The sequence below is a fragment of the Nycticebus coucang genome, chromosome X, assembly GCF_027406575.1.
Source record: "Nycticebus coucang isolate mNycCou1 chromosome X, mNycCou1.pri, whole genome shotgun sequence".
NCBI lineage: Eukaryota > Metazoa > Chordata > Mammalia > Primates > Lorisidae > Nycticebus > Nycticebus coucang.
In genome coordinates this window covers 42,701,534-42,726,134 of record NC_069804.1, presented here as the reverse complement: position 1 = coordinate 42,726,134, position 24,601 = coordinate 42,701,534, and the positions used below count along the sequence as shown (strand labels likewise).

At 42.0% G+C, this 24,601-nt stretch overlaps 1 protein-coding gene across 2 annotated transcripts; it reads right to left on the bottom strand.

Moving 5' to 3' along the window:
- Positions 1-431: 431 nt before the first annotated feature.
- Positions 432-20,019, bottom strand: LOC128577672 (ATP-dependent RNA helicase DDX3X). 2 transcript variants are annotated; one of them, XM_053579956.1, is made up of 17 exons: positions 19,654-20,019; positions 16,136-16,193; positions 14,867-14,914; positions 12,528-12,660; positions 11,107-11,265; positions 10,932-11,031; positions 10,395-10,530; positions 8,109-8,194; positions 7,819-7,917; positions 7,547-7,707; positions 6,207-6,351; positions 5,951-6,095; positions 4,905-5,086; positions 4,701-4,818; positions 4,273-4,426; positions 3,205-3,341; positions 432-2,999 (listed from the first exon to the last, which is right to left on the bottom strand). In XM_053579956.1, exons 1-17 carry the CDS (start codon positions 19,696-19,698, stop codon positions 2,920-2,922), a joined length of 1,986 nt encoding a protein of 661 aa, XP_053435931.1. In that variant the 5' UTR covers positions 19,699-20,019; the 3' UTR covers positions 432-2,919. The 2 variants fall into 2 exon arrangements, with proteins under 2 accessions (XP_053435931.1, XP_053435932.1); XM_053579957.1 differs by having other exon boundaries at positions 3,205-3,338.
- Between the last annotated feature and the right edge of the window lie 4,582 nt (positions 20,020-24,601).

Sequence of the window (24,601 nt, the reverse complement as noted above, 5' to 3'; positions counted from 1 at the left end):
AATAGCCGGGCATTGTGGTGGGCACCTATAGTCCCAAATACTTGGGAGGCTGAGGCAAGAGAATCACTTATAAGCCTAAGAGTTTAACGTTGCCAAGAGCTGTGATGCTATGGCATTCTACCCAGGGCAACAGCTTGAGGCTCTGTCTCAAAGGAAAAGAAAAAAGAAGAGACTCACAACCGACATGTATTGCACGCTGTGCGTCAATAATAGCCTTTCAGATTTCCATCTATTCAAGTGAAAAATCCTGTTTCACTATATTTCAAACACCATCGTTTATTACAAACACAGGGTACCACAGAAATTGTCTCCAAAAAGCATCTCAATAGCATTGGACCACAACCCCCAAAAATTACATTTTACAATTCTTCAGGCAAGAGCACAACTTTATTTTCACCTCTGAAAATAAACCACAATTGACAACAACAAAAGACTGTGCAGTTCAACTTTTTATTTTAATAAAATCAGAATATGCACAGCACATGCAGTGCTAGCATCTAAACTAATACAATAAGCAATTACTAAAGCTACAGTGACTTGAAGTTCAATCTTTTACATTCAGCAAGTTTAAATCCTTTTTTACAATTTTTTGAAACCTTATTAACTGAAAATATTGCTTGCTGATAAAACTTGCCCAAATGTTATCGCTGAATGTACAAGTCACTGATTATGCCAATACAACAAAGATAACCACATGTTTGAGGATTGCAATGTGCCAGACATTCACTGGAAAAAAAAATACACACAACTAAACAAAACTCACACAACAAACATCTGAGAATCTGGACACTTCATATCAGTGTTTTGAAGTGTTTCATTAATATCTTAAGACAAGTGTATCAAAACCTTGGCATGATTCAATTTCAAGTCGCCAATTTTGTTTTTACTAACATCAGAAAGTTATGGCTACACTGCCAATGCCGGGTCTGCTTAATTTGACTTAAGAGTTTAATATGACTTAACATTAAAAGCTCACACTACCCCGAAATATATAATTTCACGCATACGGTGACATTCAACATTCAAGTGCCAGTGTTTTTGTACTGTCTTTTGGTCAAGTTTCTTTAAACTTTCAAAGAATCACTTTTAGGCTTACAAAAATAAATATTTGTCAAAATGTTCAATAAATATTACATAAAACTAGCAGCAAAAAGTATCTAGAAATCTGTCGTGTGCAAATAGTTTTCTTCCCAACTATCATTCCCATGGTCCCAAATAAATTTTAGAATCTAGTCCCATCCCCTTCCTAGACAAGCTGCGTTCAACAATCTCCAAGAGACAAAATAAGATTGGAAGTTTAAGGACACGCACACAAGACATATATATAAAATCCTCTGAATGTGCAATAAAAGAAGTACTTTGTAAAAAGTTATGGGCAAAATGTACAAGGGCCTAAACCTAGACTAATTGAAATAGCACCATAACAAATGACCTCAATACTGTCAAGTGCACCTACTTAATAAAAGTTTTAGAACAAGGCACAATACACTTGAAAATCTATTGCACTTTAGGAAATTTTTGCCATCTTCCTATGCCACTGTAAAAAGATTGAGCGTTTTGATCACCGCATTCTGGCCACAAAATTAGCACAGAATTCAAAGTGGCAGAGGCATTTTAGTGGTGGACAATGCTCATCTTTGGCCAGATTTAGCATAAACAGACTATAAATACAATGGAAACCTATGCAACTGAAACTGACTAAAACTGCACTGTAGAGCAGAACTGACACCTTGTGCAGTTATGTACATATTTCCAACCTGTGTGATCTCAAAAGATTTCAGTTTGTTACTCTTCTGGAGCCATTTTTACAAAGCCTATAGTAAGCCAGTTTAACATCTCAACGCAGCTTGAACAGAGTAATGTGAATCGGCATTTAAAATAAAGCCTGCTGCATAATTCTTCCTGTTCATACCCTCTTGACCAAAAAACATCAACACTAGCATGCGTTATTAGACCAAAAATCATCCAGGACCCTAACAAGGGCTGGTCATTGCTGTGGTCAGCCATTCTACCATTTCAATTTCATTTATGGCAGGCATTTAAAAAGTCTAAGAAGATGAATTCTCCTAAAAACCTATTTCAAGTTATCAGACCTTTAAACTTTCCCTGTAATAGTATGCCCACATTTGGCTAGCTCATAATTAATGATCTGCCTAAACATTGAAAGAGGAATTCCTGTGTTTACTTGCATTAACTTTGAAAACAGTGGTTTGTATGAATGTATTCATACATCACCTCATCATGACTGGAATGGCTTGTTTAAAGACTATCAGGTTCTAAATACCTATCCAGGATAGAGTGAGCAAATCAGAACTTTAACTTAATACAGTTTGCCACATTAGAAACTAATTCCATTAATATGCTTCAAGACATTTGTTGTTTTTCCCCCAATCTGCAAGTATCAAAAAGCCCTAATGCAGGCTACAGCATAAGTTTTTTCCTTGTAATATTTATGGATGAATCGATGATTCCTGTTAAGTTGTATCACACCTGTGTGCCAAGGTTTGATTTTTAGCCCAAGTTCAGTAAATTTATTTTGTCAAAACAATTGGTATCTTGAGCATTACTGAGCCAACAGGACATCAAAATAAAAAGTTGTCTAAAGTTAAAGGCACAGTACATTAACAAACAAATGATCCTCAGTCACAAAATTATAAATGCAATTTGGGATGGGGGTAGGCGGGAGGGGAGTTAATCCAAACTACAGCAATGAAGTCTTCAAACCACCTTCTGAACAGGGCTGCTGATTGTTCATCTCTTCTTATGACCTTGAGCTCCCTTAAAAAAAAAAATTTCAGTGGAGAATCACAGCTGGTAATGTACTGCGAGTTCTTGAAGCTACACAAGGTATAGTCTGGCTAAGTTACATGTGGTTTCCATATTAGCTTGTCTGGCAGGGTGACCTACTGCACAGCAGGCTCAGTTACCCCACCAGTCAACCCCCTGGGAGTTATAATTTCCTCCATATCCATCACTGTTGTAAAAGCCTCCATAGCCACCTAATGAGAGATTTAAAAAAAAAAAAAAAAGAAATTAATGATATCATCCACTGTTTAAATACAATCCTTCAAATATTTTGATGAAAGTTATGAAAAGCATTCAATCAACAGTCCTGTGCTCCCCCAATTGTTTTAATTATGCTTTGGAAAGACTAAAAAGAAAAAAAAGCCTTTCTCAAACATGAGAAATTAAAAATCACACTACCTCCACCGAATCCTCTGCTGCTCCCATGGCCTCCACCACTGCGGCTACTGCTTGCACGGCTACTACTGAAACTGGAACTGCTGGCACCACTACTTTGTCGATAGTCTCTGGCACCAAATCCTCCACTAAATCTGCTACTACAAAGAAAAAACGTTAAGTTACTTCACATGAAGATGAAATTCCACTAAATAACCCAATTCTTATTAAAATTTCACAATGACCAATTTCTGATTTTTCCATTCAAATGATTCCCCATCAACCATACTTTTTCCCTAATAATGGTTTCAAAGGCCTTAACAGGGAAGGGCCAACACAAACCTTTGGGGTTCTTTGTTTTTTTTAAAGACGCGGGATCTCCTCTGTTGCCCAGAATGGAGTACAGTAGTATAATCATCACAGCTCACTGTAACCCTGAACTCCTGGGCTCCAACAATCTTCCCACCTCAGCCTCCCAAGTAGCTAAGATTACAGGATGTGGGTGGCACTTGTAGCTCAGTGGGTAGGGTGCCAGCCACATACGCCAAGGCTGGCGGGTTTGAACCTGGCTGGGGCCTGCTAAACAACTGCAACCAAAAAATAGCTGGGCGTTGTGGCAGGCACCTGTAGTCCCAGCTACTTGGGAGGCCGAGATAAAAGAATTGCTTAAGCCCAAGAGTCTGATCTTACTGTGAGCTGTGACGGCACAGTACTCTACAGAGAGCCACATAGTGACACTGTCTCAAAAAAAAAAAAAAAAAAAACAAACTGTGTGCACGACCAAGTCTGGCTGATTTTTAATTTTTTTATAGACACGGGTCTCATTATGCTACCCAGGCTGGTCTTGATCTCCTCCTGGCCTTAAACAATCTTCCCACTGAGCCTCCCAAAGTGCAATGATTACAGGTATGAATTGCCTCAAAGGGTTACATCCTTACCCAAAGAATCTAGATAGCCTAAGAAAATTAAGCTTTTCAAATTAAATACTGAAAAGCGAAACTGAGACATTACTTGCCCAGAGCAAACACTAGGAACAGAAAGTGAATGCCTGCCTATCCACCCACACTCCTCCATTATATACCATCTACTTACCTCTTAGAACGTCCACGACTGCTACCCTTGTAATGGTGTTCATAGGCCATGTTTTCCAACCAAGAGGGCACTTCCTGTTTAGCTTCAACAAGGAGATCCAACAAATCCTTAGTAATATTTACGTTCCTCTCGTTGAAGAATGAGGTGGCTAGGCCTACGAGTTGAAAAAAAGCACACAAACAAAGGTCTTTCATGGAGTACCTTAATATTCTTAACTTTCCTATGTAGATTAAAAAAATTTTTTACATTTTAAATATTTAACCAACTCAAACTGCTTTGAGCAAGTCTCATTTTGTCACTTTTATTGTTAAAATTTTAAATTGTATTCCTTGGAAATAGGGACTTAATAACTTAAAATCTTGTAAAGTTCTTTGCTACATGTACCATAATGAAAAACAATCAGATGCATCAAGTAACTAAGCACTTACCGAGGTTTCCTACACGACCTGTACGGCCAATGCGATGTACATATTCTTCAATATCACTTGGCAAGTCAAAATTAATAACATGTTTCACATTTGAAATGTCCAGTCCTCTTGCCGCTACCTGCAAAATAACTTTTGTTACAGATGGCCCACTTATAACAAACATTGGAAAATACTGAACTTGAATAAAAATAAGACTGTACATACTGCTGTCGCCACTAGAATTGGACTTTTTCCTGAGCGAAACTGATGAAGGGCCTCTTCTCTATCTCTCTGAGATCGGTCTCCATGGATACTGGTACAAGCATATCCTTCATGGTATAAGAAATCCTCCAGAGAATCTGCACCCTTTTTGGTCTCCACAAACACTAAGGTCAGTGAATCTTTGCCTGAATTTGAAAAATTACAAGTTTTGTAATCACTAATATGGCTTAGTTCTCTTTGTACTCAACATTCAAATAGAGACAATTAAAACAGACTTGTTTTAGATACAAAGTTTTAGTGTTCTATAGCACTATAGGGTGACTACAAATACTAATTATATTTTTTCAAATAGCAAGGAAAGGATTTTGAATGTTAACACAAAAATGATAAAGGTTTGAGGTGATGGATATGCTAATTACCCTGATTTACTAGACAATATAAACATGTCCTGAAATATCAGGCACGCTGACTCATGCCTATAATCCTAGCATTCGGGAGGCCTAGGCTGGTGGATTGCCTGAGCTCACCAGTTTGAGACCAGCCTGAGCCAGAGCAAGACCTTGTCTCTAAAAAAAATAGCCAGGCGTTGTGGCAGGCACCTATAGACCCAGCTATGTGGGAGACTGAGGCAAGAGAATAGCTTAAGCCCAGGAGTTTGAGGTTGCTATGAGCTGTGATGCCACAAGCACTCTACCAAGGGCGACACAGTGAGACTGTTTCAAAAAAAATAAATAAATGAAACACATATTTTTTAAAATTATGTGGCAATTACAAAACATATATATTATTTATATACATGTATATATATACACACATATATATTTAAATAGTATTGTTTTGAATGGAGAAGAGGAGTAGCAAAGATGATCCAAATAAATTTCTTTTTTCCTAAGAGACAAGTCTCACAGTGGCTATTCATAGGTACAATCATAGCACACTACAGCCTCGAACTCCAGGCGCTAAAGTAATCCTCCTGAGTAGCTGTACCACGCTCACCCCAAATAGATTCTTAATCACCAGAGCAATGCTAACATTATTCATAATCGTACCTGTTGCATTTAGGAGGTCAAGCAGAAATGATCTTTTGTCTGATTCTTCCACCCAAACTACTTTCTGTGTGATATTCTCGGAGGTTGAGCCAACCCTTCCTACAGCCAAAAAGATGTATTCATCCAAGAAATCACGAGCAAGCATCTGAAAGAAAAGGTTTTGTTACCTACAAAGATAAATTTCTAAATAAAATCTGCCACATCTTTCCAGCCATTGGAACGACACATGCAAAAAAAATATCGCAACAAACAGTACCTGTATTTCCTTTGGGAAAGTAGCACTAAACATCATAGTGTGGCGGACACCCTTTGGAGGCATAGTATCTTGTTCAACTATTCTACGTATCTGAGGTTCAAATCCCATATCCAACATCCGATCAGCTTCATCTAACACCAAGTATCTATAATGAAAAAAAAAATTCAGAATCTGAGAAGAAAACAAAGAGTAATTTTAGTATAGCTGTAAGTAATTACAATTATATATTCATTAGAGTAGTTAAATTCCTCACACTGCATGTTTTGACAGATATAGCATAGGATTCTTGCCACTAAATAAGTCAACAAAGATTACAGAGCAAATAAGCTCTTATGATTTGACAGTCCAATGAATGATCTGGTCATTCTCAGCATCTACCAGAATTTTTTTTTTTTTGAGACAAGAGTGCTATGACATCACAGCTCACAGCAACCTCAAATTCTTGGGCTTAAGCGATTCTCTTGCCTCAACCTCACAAGTAGCTGTGACTACAGGCGCCTGCCACGACACCAGTTGTTTTTTGTAGCAGTTGCCATTGTTGTTTTATCTGGTCCTGGCTGGGTTCCAACCCACCAGCCTCAGTGTATGTGGCTGGCACCATAACCACTGAGCTATGGGTGCGGAGCCTAAAATGTAATTTTTCATCATTAAAATTAGAGAAGAAAAAAAAACATTAAAATTACAGCTCGGCGCCTATGGCACAGTGGTTATGGCACCAGCCACATACACCAAGGCTGGCAGGTTTGAACCCAGCCCACGCCAGCCAAAACAATGACAACTGCAACAAAAAATAGCTGGACACTGGTGGGCACCTGTAGTCCCAGCTACTTGGGAGGCTGAAGCAAGAGGATCACTTAAGCCCAAGAGTTGGAGGTTGCTGTGAGCTGTAATGCCAGACATAGTGAGACTCTATCTAAAAAAAAAAAAAAATTACAATGAGGAAGGGCACGGTCGCTCTCATGCCTATAATCCTAACTCTCTGAGAGCTTAGGCAGTAGACTATCTAAACTTATGAGTTCGAGTCCAGCCTGAACCAGAGCGAGACTTCATCTCTAAATAAACAGCCAGGCATTGTGGCAGGAACCTGTAGTCCCAGCTACATGGAAGGCTGAGGCAAGAGAATCACTTAAGCCCAAGAGTTTGAGGTTGCTGTGAGCTGTGGCACTACAGCACTCTACAGAGGGCAACAAAGTAAAAAAAAAAAAAAAAAAAGATAAAACTAAATTACAACAACACATGCTTTATAGAAGTTAGAAAGTCACTACTCAATATTTAGACAAGGCTAATAAATTTCACAACATTATTGGCCAAGCAGTCCATACATTTAAAAATTAACATACTTGCAAAAGTCTAATCCAATCTTTCCTCTTTCCATCATATCAACTAGACGTCCTGGAGTGGCTACTAACAAGTGGCATCCACGCTCCAAGTCTCGAATCTGCTGACCAATATCGGCACCACCATAAACCACACAAGGACGAACTCTAGATCGGTATGAAAACTATAAACAAAGACACTGTATTAACTTGAAGGTCAAGATTTTTTACATGGTCATAAAACATCACCATTAGAATCAATGACAAAGCCAGTAATCACTCAGATGCACACTTACTTTTCTGGCTTCCTCATAGATCTGTACTGCCAATTCTCGAGTTGGTGCTAATACCAAGGAGATTGGATATTGTTTGCGGCGCCCGTATCTTCCATTTTCCTAAGAAATAGAAATAACCTTACCACCCTTAAAAAAAAGTTCATCACAACATAGTAATTCTCTTTTGTAACTTATAGATTATACTTTTAAAAGGAATTTTCATTAGATAGATGTCTTAAGTGTCATTTTGAAAGTTCTCTCAATAGTCATCTACAAAGTTGTAATTTCCTATTTTATAAAGAAGTATTTACCTTCATGGCCCTCAAAGCCTCGCCTGGACCATCTGAATAGATCTGACTCAAGATGGGCAAGAGAAATGCTGCAGTTTTTCCAGACCCTGTGAAGAGAAGGAGTATTCATTTAAGCCAGGCGCAGTGGCTCACGCCTGGGCTCACAAGTTTGAGACCAGCCTGAGTTAGAGCAAGAACAAGACCCCATCTCTAAAAATAGCCAGGCGTTGTGGCGGGCACCTATAGTCCTAGCTACTTGTGAGGCTAAGGCAAGAGAATCACTTGAGCCCAAGAGTTAGCAGTTGCTGTGAGCTACGACATCAGAGCCCTCCACTGGGGGCAACAAAGTGAGACTCAAAAAAAAAAAAAGAATATTCATTCAATTACCAAAACAAAACAAAAATACCAACAGCAGCCAGGCACAGGAGTGCACACTTAGTCTCTGCTACTTCCATACTCCCAGGAGTTCAAGGTGGCCAGAGTGCTATTACACCTGTGAATAGCCACTGCACTCTGGCCTGGATAACAAAGAAACCCCACTGCTCACTTAAAAAAATTTTAAAAAGTATTTAATTTCTCCATCATAAATGAAACTCAGTTTCGCTGGATACAGGATCCTGGGTTGAAAATTTTGTTTTAGGAGATTAAAAGTTGATGACCACCCTGTTCTAGCTTAAAAGATTTCAGCAGAGAGGTCTGCAGTCGTTCTAATATTCTTCCCCTTCCCCTTATGGTTTTCTTACGTCTGGCTGCTTGCAGAATTTTCTCCTTCATATTAACTTTGGCAAAGTTAATTATAATGTGTCTGGGAGATGTCTTATTCGAGTTGAGTTCTGAAACTGCTATTTGAGTTTCAGAATCTCTTGGCATGCCTGGGAAATTCTCTTTGATTATCTCATGGAGTAGAGCATCTGGGCCTTTCAAAGCAACCTTGTCACCTTCAGGAATTCCTATAAGGCAAATATTAGTTTTCTTGGAATTATCCCAGAGCTCGCTGAGAGAATGATCCATTTTTGCTCTCCACTTCTCTTCTTCTTTGAGCATTTGTGAGCATTCAAAAGCTTTGTCTTCAATGTCAGAAATCCTTTCTTCTGCCTGCTCCATTCTGTTACTGAGGGATTCTACTGTATTTCTCAGATCCTTGAGGGCTTCAAGTTCTTGTCTGTGTCAAAAATCTTCGGTGATTTTGTCTTTGAATTCATTGAATTCTTGAGACAACTTTTGAAATGCTCCTTGAATTTCTAATTCCAACTTTACCCTCGTTCTATTAATCTTATTTGCAATCCAAATTCTGAATTCAATTTCTGACATCTAAGCTATTTGTTTATGAATGGGATCTTCTGGGTGTCCGCCATGTCCTTCCTTGGGGGAGTTGATCTCTGATTATTCATGTTGCTGGAGTTCTTCCGCTGGTTCTGCCCCACGATTAATTTATTTACACTGCTGACTAGATGATGCAGATTGGTGAAGTTGGGTTGAGGGCTCCTGGAGTAGGGATTAAACCAGCCCTTTGCCCAAGAGCTGGGACTAGCGTCTGTACCTTTTCCCCTAGAGCTTTGCAAAGGACCCATACAGTGCTACGTCCTGAGACACTGGGGACCTGCTTGGTGTGGTGGGGCTAAGTGGCTCTGTCTTGTTTTCAGCTGGTCTGTCCAATCCTAGCGAATCAGTAACTCTGGGCTGAAGTCTCAGCTGTGGAGAAATACCAACAACTAAGTCACCCCACCCCCCACGGGCAACAACTGTTTTACTACTTTTGAACAAATACTGGTAGGTAACGGTGTTTTTTAACTGCCCTACTACTAGTTACTTAATAATTTATTTGGGTCAATTCTTTGGTCCATCTGTGACAGAGTTTGCTTATTTTTATAAAGCTCTTAGGAATTCAGCCACGCCTGATACTTTGTATACTCTATGGCTTCTTCCACACTGTAACAATAGAGCTGAGTAGTTACAAAAGACCCTATGATCACTTGAGGCCAGGAGTTTGAAACCAATACAAGCAAGATTGAAACCCTGCCTTTACAAAAAAAAAAAAAAAAAAAACAGAAAAATCAGCCGGATGTGGTGGCATGCACCTATAGTCCCAGCTAATCAGGAGGTTGAGGCAGGACAATCACTCAAGCCCAAAAGTTTGAGGATGCAGTGAGCTATGATGATGCCACTATACCCTACCCACTCAAAAAATAAAATAAATAAAAATTAGCTGGTCTTAAAAACACACACACACACAAAAAAAAGCAAGCATAAAAATTAGCTGGTCCTTTACAGAACTAAGGGGACAATGTTTTATTCTTATAAGCTTACCTGTTTGAGCACAAGCCATCAAGTCTCTTTTCTCTTTGATAATAGGAATAGCATGCTTTTGCACTGGAGTTGGGCGAGTATAACGAGTAAGCTCAATATTTCCCATGATAATTTCTCCCATGTCAACATCACTGAACTGTTAAGAAATTCAATGGGGTTAGAAATGTTAAAAATATTACCTGGAGCCATTTTTGTTTTATACTCATACAAGAACGAAAGCAACCAATTAACAGGTGATGTAATTTAATTTTACTTAAAAATCAAAGCAACTGTAAATTATGTTACATTTTGAGAAAAGTCAACTTCCCAGGCTTAATCTACATTGGAAAAGATTTTGAGTTCTTCCTATGTTAGAATCATGTTCTACTTCAGGTAGTGAATTATTCTTTAATGGTGACATTGAACTCTACCTCTTCCTTACACAAACCTATCAAATGTCTGGTCTACATACGCCTCTGGGAAGCCCATCTCATTCTGATGTGCCAAGAAAGCACTTATACTTCCCACTGTCTTAAAATGTCAAGCAGAAATACTTACACTTTCAATATGTGGAGGACAGTTGTTACCTGTCGCCTCAACTGGAATGTCATCATATTTCTCAAAGTTAATCCCAGTGTTGCCTCCAGAAAACAATTCCCTGAAATCAAAAGATTAAGTTTGTCATACTAGCTAATGAGGCTTCTTCACCATTTACATACATGTCAAAACTTACTGTTCCAAGCGCTCACTGGGTGGGAGTGGTTTTGACCAATCATCTTCATCTGATTTGTCACACCAGCGACTGTTTCCACCACGTTCAAATTTGCCAAAACCACTTCTGTCACCGCGGCTGCCAAGGCTGTCATAGTCACTCCGTCCACGATCATCAAACCTGCATAGCATAAGCAATTAATCAGAATCATATCATTTAACCATGATCAGATTCCTACTGCTACTCTACAACTGTATCTGGAGATAAATTATTCATTATGGCTAGCTACGAGGATGTCAACAGTCCAATTCTGGCTTATTTTTTTTTTTTTTTTTTTAAAGAGACAAAGTCTCACTTTATCGCCCTTGGTAGAATGCCTTGGCATCACAGCTCACAACACCCTCCAACTCCTGGGCTTAGCGATGCTCCTGCCTCAGCCTCTCAAGTAGCTGAGACTACAGGTGCCCACCACAACGCCTAGCTATTTTTTTATTGCAGTTTGGCTGGGGCCGGGTTCGAACCTGCCATCCTCAGTATATGGTTGGCTTATTCTTATTTGACAAATGAGGCTAATTAACCAAATTGTACTTCATTTTCTAAAATTAGTATCCCTCTATATGTCTATAAAGTCATATAGGCTAAACAGGCGTCAGACACGCCAAAATAATTAAGGGTTGTTTCTTTTTTTTCTTTTCGCAGTTTTTTTTTTTTTTTTTTTGGCCAGATCTGGGTTTGAACCCACCACCTCCAGCATATGGGGCCAGTGCCTCACTCCTTTGAGCCACAGGTGCCATCCAAGGGTTGTTTCTTTTTTCAATTTGAAATCAGCACATAACTCACACCTTCATTTAAAGAGCTCATCCAAATATATTTAATGGTAGGGAAAAGAAGAAAATGGCACACCAAATATCAACTGCCCTAGTTATACTGGAATGTCACTTAAAGGATAATTCACCTGTGTGACAAATTTTGGATAAAAGGTAGAAAATAATCCTTACCTGAATAAAGATGTTTTTAGAGTTTTAGGCCTGTTTGCGAAAAATCAGGACACAGGACTAACCACAGCTATTAGGCGCATGGGGCCAGTTCACCACACTTGTATAATCAAAAATATATAAGGTGTTTAAAAATCGTTACGGAGCCCACAAAAATCCCAACCAAATTAGGTCACTCCCTAGATAAACTCTTAAACAGAACATATAAAATTAGACAAACAGAAAAATAACTTATCTCATTATGCCAAAGAGCATATTCACATTTTCATCTCATTCCTATATAACAGGTTCAACTTAGTAAAGCCTCGTACAGCTAAGAAAATACAATAACCAATGACCAAACAGACATAACGTTTAACATCCAAATAGGTGGTCAGGGTGAAGACTTACTGAATAACGACTCCCCCTAGACACACACATAATATGATAAAACAAGAAATCACTTACCTTCCCCTTGATCCACTTCCACGATCACTGAAGAAACTGGACTTGCCTCTTGAATCGCTACGAGACCCAAAACTGCTGTATGCATCCTTATCTTTGCTGGAACTCCACCCCGAACTATCTTTATCGTAGAATCCTCCGATTAAAAAAAATGTTATATACTCATTAAAAATAGGAAATCATAGGCCAGGGTCAATAGCTCATGCCTGTAATCCTAGCACTCTGGGAGGCCAAAGCACGTGGACTGCCTGAGCTCACGAGCTCAAGACCAGTCTGAGCCAGAGCAAGCCCCCACTCCCCCCCCCCCAAAAAAAAACAGCCGGGCATTGTGGTGGACACCTATAGTCCCAGCTCAGCTACCTGGGAGGCTGAGGCAAAAGAATCGCTTGAGCCCAAGAGTTTGAGGTTGCTGTGAGCTATGACGACATAGCACTCTACCGAGAGCAACAAAGACTGTCCCCCACCCCCCAAATAGGAAATCATATTAAGGTATTATCAGTCTTTATGAAGATTTGAATCTCTCTGGTTTCAAGGTTCAATCTCAAGGTATTCCTATCATGGCACTAGAAGTGAACCAAGATTTAGAGCTGGTTTATACCACCAGCACACAAAACTTCCCTCTGCTAGAAAATGCTACACACTAAAATAAAGCAATCATTATGATACTGTTTTTTACAATCACCACAATGTAATACATCGTATAAGTGTGAAGTTTACTAGGAAAGTTACTACTGTCTCTTTTCTTAGAAGTGCTTTTCATTCAGAACACTGTCAATTATTTGGTTTAATATAGTATTATTCAGCTTCAGGTTTAATACAGCATTATTCAGCTTCAATAGTAAAAAGTACAAGTGCTTTGTACCTATGAAACACACTACTGTCAAATGGTACTATTTTTGTGGTTCATCTACTACAAGCTTGATGAGAATCACAAATACCTGGAAAAAGGAAAACACCCATTCTTACACATTCTCAGTCCACATCTAAGTTCCTGGGGACAGCTATAAATATTCAAGAAAGAACAGATAACAAAAGGTATAAACTAGCCCAAAGACAGGTAGAGGCTTTAACTAGCTTCAGTGGTACCTTATTAAATAGTCAGAAATAGTTTATGACTCAGGTTACTTTCCTTCTGCCTTCTACCTCTACCATTTGGCAACCCAGGTAACCAACAGCCTTTGCTAGCTAGTAATGAAGACTCAAATTAGATTTCTAAATCTCTTCTAGCTCTGGGCGGTGCCTGTGGCTTAGTGAGTAGGGCGGCGGCCCCATATACGGAGGATGGTGGGTTCGGTTCGAACCCAGCCCCGGCAAAGCTGGAACAAAAAATAGCTGGGCGTTGTGGTGGGCGCCTATAGTCCCAGCTACTCTGGAGGCTGAGGCAAGAGAATCGCCTAAGCCCAGGAGTTGAAGGTTGCTGTGAGCTGTGACACCACAGCCCTCTACCAAGAGAGACATAGTGAGACTCTGTCTCAAAAAAAAATAAATAAATTGGGCGGCGCCTGTGGCTCAGTCGGTAAGGCGCCGGCCCCATATACCCAGGGTGGCGGGTTCAAACCCGGCCCCGGCTGAACTGCAACCAAAAAATAGCTGGGCGTTGTGGCGGGCGCCTGTAGTCCCAGCTACTCGGGAGGCTGAGGCAAGAGAATCGCTTAAGCCCCAGGAGCTGGAGGTTGCTGTGAGCTGTGTGATGCCATGGCACTCTACCAAGGGCCATAAAGTGAGACTCTGTCTCTACAAAAATAATAAGAATAAATAAATAAATAAAAATAAATCTCTTCTAGCTCTAAAACTTCCCTGATATGGCCTCTCTGATGTCTGTCACTGCAAAGGGGAAGCACCGCAGAAGGTCAATCCCAGCTAGTATATTCTAAGAAATACCAAGAACACCCATGGCGGATATAAACAAACTTTGCAGTAACTTCACCTAAAAGGGACATAACAATAAAGTGATCTTCAAGTAGAAATAATACAGGCTTAATACTCATGCATTATCAAGGACAGTGTAACTAACACAAACTACATGTGGACCAGGAGGAATGACAGCAAATCATGGGCTTCCCTGTGGACTCTCCACTCTTCCAGTCCTCTCTTCTTTTAAGTTTTCCTGATCTTCCCTTTGTTCTTCCAAATTTTAGATCACCTATTTCACAGAATACATGGCACCCAGTTATCTCATCATTAGAAACATCTGGCTTGGCGCCTATAGCTCAGCAGCTAGGGTGCCAGCCACATACACCAGAGCTGGTGGGTTCGAACCCAGCGTGGGCCTGCCAAACAACAATGACAACAACAACCGAAAAAAAAGAATTAGATCTATGAAGTTGTTTGTCAGGACTTACCTTTAGTGGCTTCTCTGTTCCTTAAATGAGGAGGGATATAGCGTCCTTCTAGAAGAAACAATATAAAATTAATTAAAAGCCCCAAACCTTCCATTTCAGCTTTTACTAAAATTTTTGCTATTAAAAAAATAGGTCCTAGAAAACAGTTTTTGAAGTCTAGAGCCTTCCAGTCTAACCACCCACCTGAAAATTGAGGGGGGGGGGAAATCTTTTATTTTAAATGGGATACTGCTCCATCAGAAGTTTAAAAGGCAGTTAGTTGTTCTGTACATAGGCACAAATACAGCCTAGACTACAAATGAGAAGCAAAAGCAAAAATAATGTACACCCAAATAAAGGAAAGTCAACATGCTTTATTACTAGTCAAATTACAATTGAATTTCTTTTTCACTTGTGAATTGAATTAAATAGTAAGATCTCCATTAGGATGATCAATGCCTAAAAGATAAGATTCTTAGCACAGCAAATAAGATGAAATTTAAAGCAAATACCAAGTAATTTCATGCCCAGTGAAGCTCTTTTTACCTAAAAAACGGGGACAGATCACGGCCTATACCCATCATTGTTTTGTTAATAAGTAGGAAGAGACCTGAGTCAAAGCAGATGTCTACTCCCAAATAATAAACCATGAAGATCCCCTCACCTTAGTACTAACCTCTAACAAGTCTCCAAATAACTCCTCTTTAACAAGACTTTTATATTCTCTTTTTAAAATAATGATCCCAATCGACACCTCAAAATTTGGTGTAATTCAGTACAATCTTCTTATAGTAAGTCTCATGTTCTTAAAGAGAAAGGAGTAGCTATTATCTAATGAAAGTGCATGTTCCCTTAATGAAGTCTAGTTAATTCAGGGACAGACACATCCCCACCTCTGAACTGGGCTCAGGATGTATAATGAATGCCAATATAATGGACAATCGAACTCTTCTAGAGATAATTCATGTATTGTATAAGGTTTTAAATGGTTAACTACTTTCTACTCCAGAGAAGCAAACAGACCTTTTTAGAAAAGCCATGATGCTTTAGAGCAATGGTTCTCAACCTCCCTAATGCCACGGGCCCTTTAATACAGTTCCTGTGGGTCGCAACCTACAGGTTGAGAACCACTGCTTTAGAGTGATCACCAAGTAATACATAATTCTCTAACACTAAGTCTGCATAATTCTTTACATAATAAAAATTGGAGGGAAAATTCTTAGAATTTCAAGTCCAATGAAATAAAATTAAACTCTAAAATTTAATAAATCCATAAAATGCTTTACTTACTGCTAGCTGTAGTTCCTCCGCTCTGATTATCTGAAGAGTTCAGGTCTAGGCCAGCAAACTAGGAGAAAAGAGTTACATGGTAAGCAGCCCATGTGCTGAAACATTGTATTGAGAGAAAACTTGACAGGTCCTTTAGCATATACTAGCATCACACTCAAACAGTTGCACTACCTACCTACAGGGTTGATATGAAAACTCTTAACAAAGAATGTGACTAAGAATACTGTGAAGTCTATAAAGCTCTAAACAAATGCAAACTAGTACTACTGTACACTGCAAAAGGCAGCACACCATGCTGGAGTTTCCAGTAGAAATTCTGTCCAAATTTAATTCATTCATTTAAAAAATCAAGTTTCCCTGTAACATGTCCCACAGCACAAGCTCCCTAAGCACCAAAAACTTGGTTACACTAAATCTCAAAATTATTTGAATGTCAAATAGATTTAGTGCCAACTGTACATGTTTCCAATGCCACCTAAAAAGCACACTCAAAAAAACATCAGGACACGCAGGATGTGGTGGCTCACACCTATAACCTTAGCACTTTGGGAGGCTTAGGGGCTTAGGGAGATGTACTGCTTGAGCTCTAGAATTTGAGTCCGGCCTGAGCAATAAGGAGACCCTGGCTCTGCTAAAAATAGAAAAACTAGCCTGCAGTCCCAGCTACTTGAGAGGATGAGGCAAGAGGATTCTTTCCAGCCCAAGAGTATGAAGTTGCTGTGAGCTAGGATGCCATGGCACTGAACCCTAGGGTGACTAATTGAGACTGTCTCAAAAACATAACAACAGGGCGGCACCTGTGGCTCAGTGAGTAGGGCACCGACCTCATATACGGAGGGTGGTGGGTTCAAACCCAGCCCGGGCCAAACTGCAACAAAAAAATAGCAGGACGTTGTGACAGCGCCTGTGGTCCCAGCTACTGGGGAGGCTGAGGCAAGAGAATCGCCTAAGCCCAGGAGCTGGAGCTGTGATGGCACAGCACTCTACCAAAGACAAAGTGAGACTCTGTCTCTACAAAAAAAAAAAAAACACATCAGGACAAATTTTGAATTGACCATTCTTTAGCTCCTTCATCCCCAAATATTGAACAAATGTTTTAAGTTAGTATAGTACTCTTATGAACAAAAAATTAAAATATACTCAACACTTAAACAGTTACTAATCACTAAGCACAACTCTTAAGTAGTTATTTATTCTCCCATTTTAATGGTAATTGCTCTTCAAGAGTAAAATATTTTACTGCCTTTTATCTGTATGTTTACCCATGCCCATACACTGTTCGCTCAAAGCCTCAAAATTCTAGGAAAAGGTTACCCGCTATCTTCCTAACACTGTTTGACTAACCAGGAACTACTTACAAGCAGTAGGGGGGAAAACTACACATTCAAAAATAAATATTTTATTTTTTCAAAAAGGCCACATAAAACTGAGTCAATGCAGTACTGCTGTCAACCTGTGAGATAAGCTATACCATAATTTCTTTATAAATCCTGTGTTTAAAACTCAACATGATACTGCCAAACTGCAAGCATCATCAACAGTTATTTAAAAGTGAAAGCAGATGCTAGGATGCCTTTAAAAATAAAAAGATGAAAGAAAAAAAAAAACAAAGAAAAATAAAAATAAAAATAAAAAGATGGTTAAGACTTTAGGCACCTCATTTCCAGAATTTCAATTAGAAAAAAAAAAACGCTAAAAACGCTGAAATGCTTTCTCCTGGTAGTTAATAAACTGATAAAGCCCAGTAGGAACGCAAACTTTCTTTTTTAAACTCTTCTGTAAATTTTTAGGATTACATCGTTGCAAAATTTTCAGTTGTAAATTTGAGTGCCACAAATTCTTAAACCTAAACTTCAACGACCAATGAGTGCATAACTCTTTGGGTTAAACAGACTACAAATCTAAGATTCACTGATGACCAGAATCTTAAAAATGACACCATCTATACGGAAAATGTTAAAACTGGGGATAACCAGATTTATGTTTATGAAGTGTCAACAATATTGAAGGTTTAATTGGTTCATTGAAAGGGAAAAAATGCTTGTTCCAAAACCCTTAAAACTCTAAAAACATTGCATAAACTACATTAAAATCTACAATTAACTAATTTGTCACTAAACTTCATTTCAAAATTATCCTGGAGTTTCTGATACCAACTCCCTCTCTCCTAATCACAGTAGGCAGAAGTTTATTCAAAGGCTCCAAACATCCTAAAGAAAAGCTTATTTATCTGAAGCCTGGTGCCTCTGTTATAGAGGGATGCAGACTTCCTGCCACCAAAGCCCACATCCTTCTTTCAGATTACACATCTTCCTCTCTTCTGCCCCCAAACCCTTAGAAGAGGAGATCCTGGTTGAGGACAACAGAGCGCGGGGCCTCTGACCTAATCCAAAATTTTATTCCAGAAACAGCAGCAAGTCAACAACAAAACTGTTTATTTCCCCAAACCACATTCCGGGTATTTTTCCTCTGGCGGATCCCTGGATCAAATGTCACTAACAAAGACCCTCACATTAGCCGAATACCCCCACCAAGAAAAACGATGCGAGGCCCTCGGCTAACTGGCCACACAGGAAGTACCTTAGAGGAACTAAGTAGAGAAGGGCTGCGCCAGTTCCACGACATCCTTGACAACCTCCGCTGTGTTCAACCTCTACCTCTAGAGCCCAGCGCCGCCGCGCATACAGCAGCCCATTACTCCCTCCCCCCCCCGCCCCCACGCCTCCCCTAATCTTCTGCGTCACAAAACTTTCCACTCCGGAAACGCGGCCTCCCGGGCCGCGGAGCCAGGGCTGCGACGACCCTGCGGAAACTGGGCTCAAGCGAAATGAGCCTGCGGAAGGAACCTGAGAGGAACAAGATGTCCAATTCCATCCTCCTTTTCAGGACCTCACCGGTCGGGGACCCGTTGGCTCGGCCTCTCCCAGTAATGGGCCACAGCGCCGCCCAGCACCACACAAAAGAGGCCGCCGCCATTACCCTTAGAGAAGCCCCCCCCTGCGCGCGGCCCCCTCCGACATTCCAGGGCTGCGTTCCTTCTCCCGCTCACGAGCACACGAACACCAGACTCCGCCATACCTCCGTGACACAAATATGGGCCGCGCCAGCAGTGATGGCCGAAGCCCCTCAGGCCCAAAGGGTCCACAAGTGCTTACCGCCGCGCGGCGCACTCCGTCCACCCCTACGGTCACTAATCAGTCGGGGTTCGCGCCTGCGCGTCCCCGCGGGAGCGCGCTCACTCCCTCCCCCTTCAACCGCCTGCGCAAGCACACACAAAAGCCGCCATTGTGCTCGGCCTGGGGACAATACCGTGGGCCAAGCCGGAGCCCCAAGGGTAGCCACAACCAACATTCCGGCCACCTCCCTGTCCGTCCATACCTCTGGGGTGTTGACACTTGCCAACCGGAGGCATCCAAGAAATAGAAACTGAGGGTGTCGGCTAGCGCTGCGCCACAAGCAAGGTTAAGTCAGGGGAGAGATTCATGCAGTAATTACACAGTCGACTCCTTGTACCTCACCTGCTGGTCCAGCCCGAGCGCATTTTCCACTGCCACATGACTCATCCCTGAAGAGTACCGAGAACTCGGAGTCTTCCTCCGCTTAGAGAGTGTGTTCGTCTCACAGCGAAGAAGTTCTCACGGGAGAACTGCAGCTCTAAAGCGCACGGCGCGGCCACGGATCTAATATACCCACTCGCAAGATTGCTACGTCAGCACGTAAGACGTGTGCCCTCCCCCTCACGCCCTCACTCCCCACACCCGGCTACGACTTCTGCCCAGCTACTGAGCGCTCTTTCAGGCCTAACCTCGCGGGACTTCTGTCAGTCCCGTCGCCAGCTCGTCGTCCTGCTTTGGAGCCAGAATGCCAAATGCCGTCCTAGTTCGCTTGAATTTCACTTCCCCTGTTCTCGGTTAATACCTTAGTCTCGGTCTTAGAGTTCTCGAGATCTCGCGAGATCTTGTCTCCCGCTTTCCTCCAGCTATGAGGCCTTAAAATTTAACCTAGACCTCTTTGCTCTTCTTACCCCCACTATGCACCCAGTTTTGGCTCTTTCTTTCTTTCTCAGTTCCCGGGCTGTGATGGGATTTCTCCGGTCTAACTTGCCCTCACTCGTCCCCGAGTAGCCTCCCCGAAATCAGCTAGGTTAAAAGAAGCACTAAACCGAGAGGGCGGTAGGTCACGTGACCGCAGGTGGCAAGAGCGGTGGCCATTTTGTGGAGCAGGAAAGGGTGGCTTGAATAGTGATCGGAATGGGGGAGGAGAGGAAGAGGAGGAGGAAAGAGAGGGAAGTGGAGGGGAACAGGAGGGAGGGCAGGTGACGGGGGGGAGGAGGAGAACTGGCGGTGCACTCTGGTGGCCGAACGCTTACCTGTGCGGTTGCCTAGGCAGCCAGGGCGCCGCCCCAAAACATAATTTCCCACCCCATAAGCCCGACGTGAGCGCGCCCTGAGGTGAGGGAACAATGAGACAATCGCGCGCTGATTTTGAGCGGACCGCTGCGGGACTCTGGCTCTCCGCCCAAAGGCCCACTACATTAACCCTTAGTCCTACCTTCAGTGCCAACAGGCCCTTACATAGAAGAAAATGTCCTGACTACTAGATCCCGAGCACATACGCGGTTCTTATTAACTCCCCCACCCCACAGCCTGACGGAATTAAATAATACGCGTGTTTTTCCACCATCCCCCAAAGGGTCTCTTGCTGCGAGAATTCAAATAGCTGGTTCTCATCACATGAATTACCACGTATATAACTTCTCTCGCCTTTGAGACGGAAATTCTAAGGAGATAATCTAACATTATGTCCTGGGGCAAGTTGTTTAACGGCTTTGGGTATCAATTTCCTCCTCTATAAAAGGAGTCAGCAAGACTATGTAACCCTGTAAAAGACCCAACTCCTTTTTTTTCACTATGTCGCCCTCAGAAGAGTGCTGTAGCGGTCACAGCTCACAGCAACCTCCAACTCTTGGGCTTAAGCGATTCTTTCGCCTTAGCCTCCCGAGTAGCTGGGACTACAGGCGCCTGCCACAACGCCGGGCTATTTTTTGTTGCAGTTGCCACTGCTGTTTTAGCTGGCCGGTTTGAACCCGCCACCCTCGGTATATGGGGTTTGCACCCTACCCACTGAGCCACAGGCGCTGCCGCAGACCAACTCCTTTTTTTTGGCAGTTTTTGGCCCGGGGCTGCGTTTGAACCCCCACCCTCCGGCATATGGGGCGGGCGCCCTACTCCTTTGAGCCACTTAGCGTCGCCCCACCCCCGACTCCTTTTTTTATAAAAAGTATTTTGTAAGCCCCTTCTAACTGTACTGGATTAACAAATCATAGATAATATAACGCAAACCCACAAACACAAGTTCAGAAAACACGAGCTAATTGTAATATACAAAAGGCAAAATGATTAATAAAATCATGTGTATTTTATTTTGGAGACAGAGTCTCACTATGTCACCTTCGGTAGAGTGCAGTGGCCTCACAGCTCACAGCAACCTCAAACTCTTGTGCTCAAGCGATTGTCTTACCTCAGCCTTCCAAGTAGCTGGGACGACAGAGGCGGGGGTCTCACTCTAGCTCAGGCTGGTCTCCAACCTGGGAGCTCAGGCAATTCCCCCTCCTGGGCCTCCCAGCGTTCTAGGATTACAGGTGTGAGCCACCACACCTAGCTTTGTATTTATATGTAAAACAGTGTTACTTCTGGGATTAAATGATGATGAATTCGTTTTTCACCTATGTGAGTATCCAGTGCATCAATTTTTTTTTCCAGTGGTAAGATAGGGCTTTTATTAGAAGTTAGACGGCGGTGCCTGGGGCTCAAGGAGTAGGGCTCCGGTCCCATATACCAGAGTTGGTGGGTTCAAACCCAGCCCCAGCCAAAAAACTGCAAAAAAAAAAAAAAAAAGAAGTTACAAAGGAATACAGAAGACGTAAAAAGCACCAGAGCTTCTGGAAGGGGGGAAAAAACTGAAGAACTCCCAAGTGCATCAATTTTTTGCTGCATGGGACTGACCAGCATCGTAAAGCTTCTAGCATTCCTGGCTCCTGCCAAATAAATGCCAGTAGCCCTTCCCAGTTGCCAGTCATTGTGACAACCAAAAATACACAGATTTCTACAGTATCCCCTTGAGAATCACTAGGTTTAATGATCATTAGAGTCCCTTCCTGCCCTGCTTTCTGTGGATTCTCACGAAGCATTAGTGAGGTATTATATGTCCTTAGTTTTGCTTCAGTTTCCTTTTTTTTTTTTTTTGCGGTTTTTGGCCGGGGCTGGGCTTGAACCGACTACCCACGGCATATGGGGCCAGCGCCCTACTCCCTGAGCCACAGGCGCCACCTCAGTTTCCTTTTTTTTAAGACAGAATCTCACTATGTCACCCTCTGTAGAGTGCCATTGCATCACAACTCACAACAGCCTCCAACTCTTGGGCTCAAGCGATTTTCTTGCCTCAGCCTCCCAAGTAGCTGGGACTACAGGTGCCCAACACAACACCCGGCTATTTTTTTGTTGCAGTTGTCATTGTTGTTTGGCAGGCCCCGCCTGGGTTCAAACCCACCAGCCCTGGTGTATGTGGCTGGCGCCCTAGCCACTGAGCTACAGATGCCAAGCCTGTTTCCATTTCCTTTTAATATGGACCAAAGTAAACATGAGTCCGAGATTCAAAAGATGTGGGTTCTGGCTCAGCCCTCATGGCACAGTGGTTAGGACGCCAGCCACATACACTAAGGCTGGTGGTTCCAACCTGGCCCAGGCTAGCTAAACAATGACAATTGTAACAACAAAGAGCTGGGCATTGTTTCTGGCGCCTGTAGTCCTAGCTACTTGGGAGGCTGAGGTAAGAGAATCGTTTAAGCCCAAGAGTTGGAGGTTGCTGTGAGCTGTGACGCCACGCACTCTATGGAGGGCGACATAGTGAGACTCTGTCTCAAAAAAATAAAAAATAAGATGTGGGTTCTGACAGCTCTTCAAATTACGCATGGCAACAATGGGATATACTGACTCCCCTGGTTCTGGGCCTTTGTTTTACTTTTGAGTCGAGCCAATGTACAGGGTACTGTCATGGGAGTACCTAAAAGAATTAAAATTTACAGCAGTTTCCTATTTTCAATTAACCCCTGCTCACAGGCATACTCAGTTCAAATCACCAGAGCATTTTGTTAATCAATATGTTATAATTGGAATATCAAGTTAGAGAGGAAGCAGGAAAACATACAAAGCTTTGTCCCCAAACACAGGCACTCTCAAAAAGAATGATGTGTACATTGAGGCAGCTGAATAAGCCAACTTTCACGGCACTCTGGAGTCAGACGCGCTACCGTTGCGCTACGAGGTCGGCCTTTCACGGCACTCTGAATGACTTTTCCATTAACAGCATTTGTATATTTTCTCCACATGGCAGTTACTTGCAAATTTTATTTGAGGTGACCTAAAAAGGATTAGAATTGGCTGAAACCAGGGACGCTTTTTTTTTCATACTCACTTTCTTGCGTTCCCAGGCATTTGACGTTCCCATATTGAAGCAAATATACTTTCTGCATCATTCCCCACCATTCCCATCCATGGAGGCAGCCCAGGGGACCAGGGACTAAGAATTGTATACAGTTCAACTGTGTGACTGGGGCAACTCATGTGACATCTCAGTGCCTCAGATCCTTTTCTTTTTTTTTTTTTTTTTGCCGTTTTTGGCCGGGACTGGGTTTGAACCCGCCACCTCCGGCATATGGGGCCGGTGCCCTACTCCTTTGAGCCACAGGTGCTGCCCTCTTTTTCTTTCTTTCTTTCTTTTTTTTTTTTTTCTTGAGACAGAGTCTCACTATGTCATCCTTGGTAGAGTGCTGTGCCATCCCAGCTCACAGTAACCTCAAACTCTTGGGCTTAAGCCATTCTCTTGCCTCAGCCTCCCAAGTAGCTGGGACTACAGATGCCCACCACAACACCCGACTATTTTTTTTTTTTCGTTGCAGTTGTTTAGCTGGCTTAGGCCTGGTTTGAACCCTCCAGCCTCGGCGTATGTGGCTGGCACCGTAACCACTGTGTTACAGGCACCCAGCCAGATCCTTTTCTATAAAGTTGTAATGAGCCAAGCTTGGTGACTCACACCTGTAATCCTAGCACTGTGGGGGGTCAAGGCGGGTGGATTGCATGAACTCAGGTGTTTGAGACCAGCCTGAGCAAGAGCAAGACCCCGTCTCTACTAAAAACAGAAAAACTAGCTGAGCATAGTGTAATGCTATGTAATACTGATGTAATGTGGAAAGTGCCTGTAGTCCCAGCTACTCAGAAGTCTTGAGCCAAGAGGATAGATTGAGCCCAAGAGTTTGAGGTCGCTGTGAGCTATGACACTACAGCCCTCTACGCATGGTGACAGAGTGAGATGCTGTCTCAAAAAAAAAGGTTAAGTTAAAATGAAAGTAGTTTCTGCCTCCAATTTCATGCATGAGCATGATTTGGAAGTGCTTTTTGAGGAGTGAGA

What these genes read in the sequence shown, in the direction of transcription:
- LOC128577672 (XM_053579956.1), bottom strand. Translation starts at nt 19,698, where the DNA reads ATGAGTCATGTGGCAGTGGAAAATGCGCTCGGGCTGGACCAGCAG. An exon ending in CTTTCCCAAAGGAAATACAG is followed by an intron (nt 6,096 to 6,206) that starts GTACTGTTTGTT and finishes CTTTTCTTTCAG; the next exon opens with ATGCTTGCTCGTGATTTCTT. An exon ending in TGACCTCCTAAATGCAACAG is followed by an intron (nt 5,087 to 5,950) that starts GTACGATTATGA and finishes TTTCAAATTCAG; the next exon opens with GCAAAGATTCACTGACCTTA.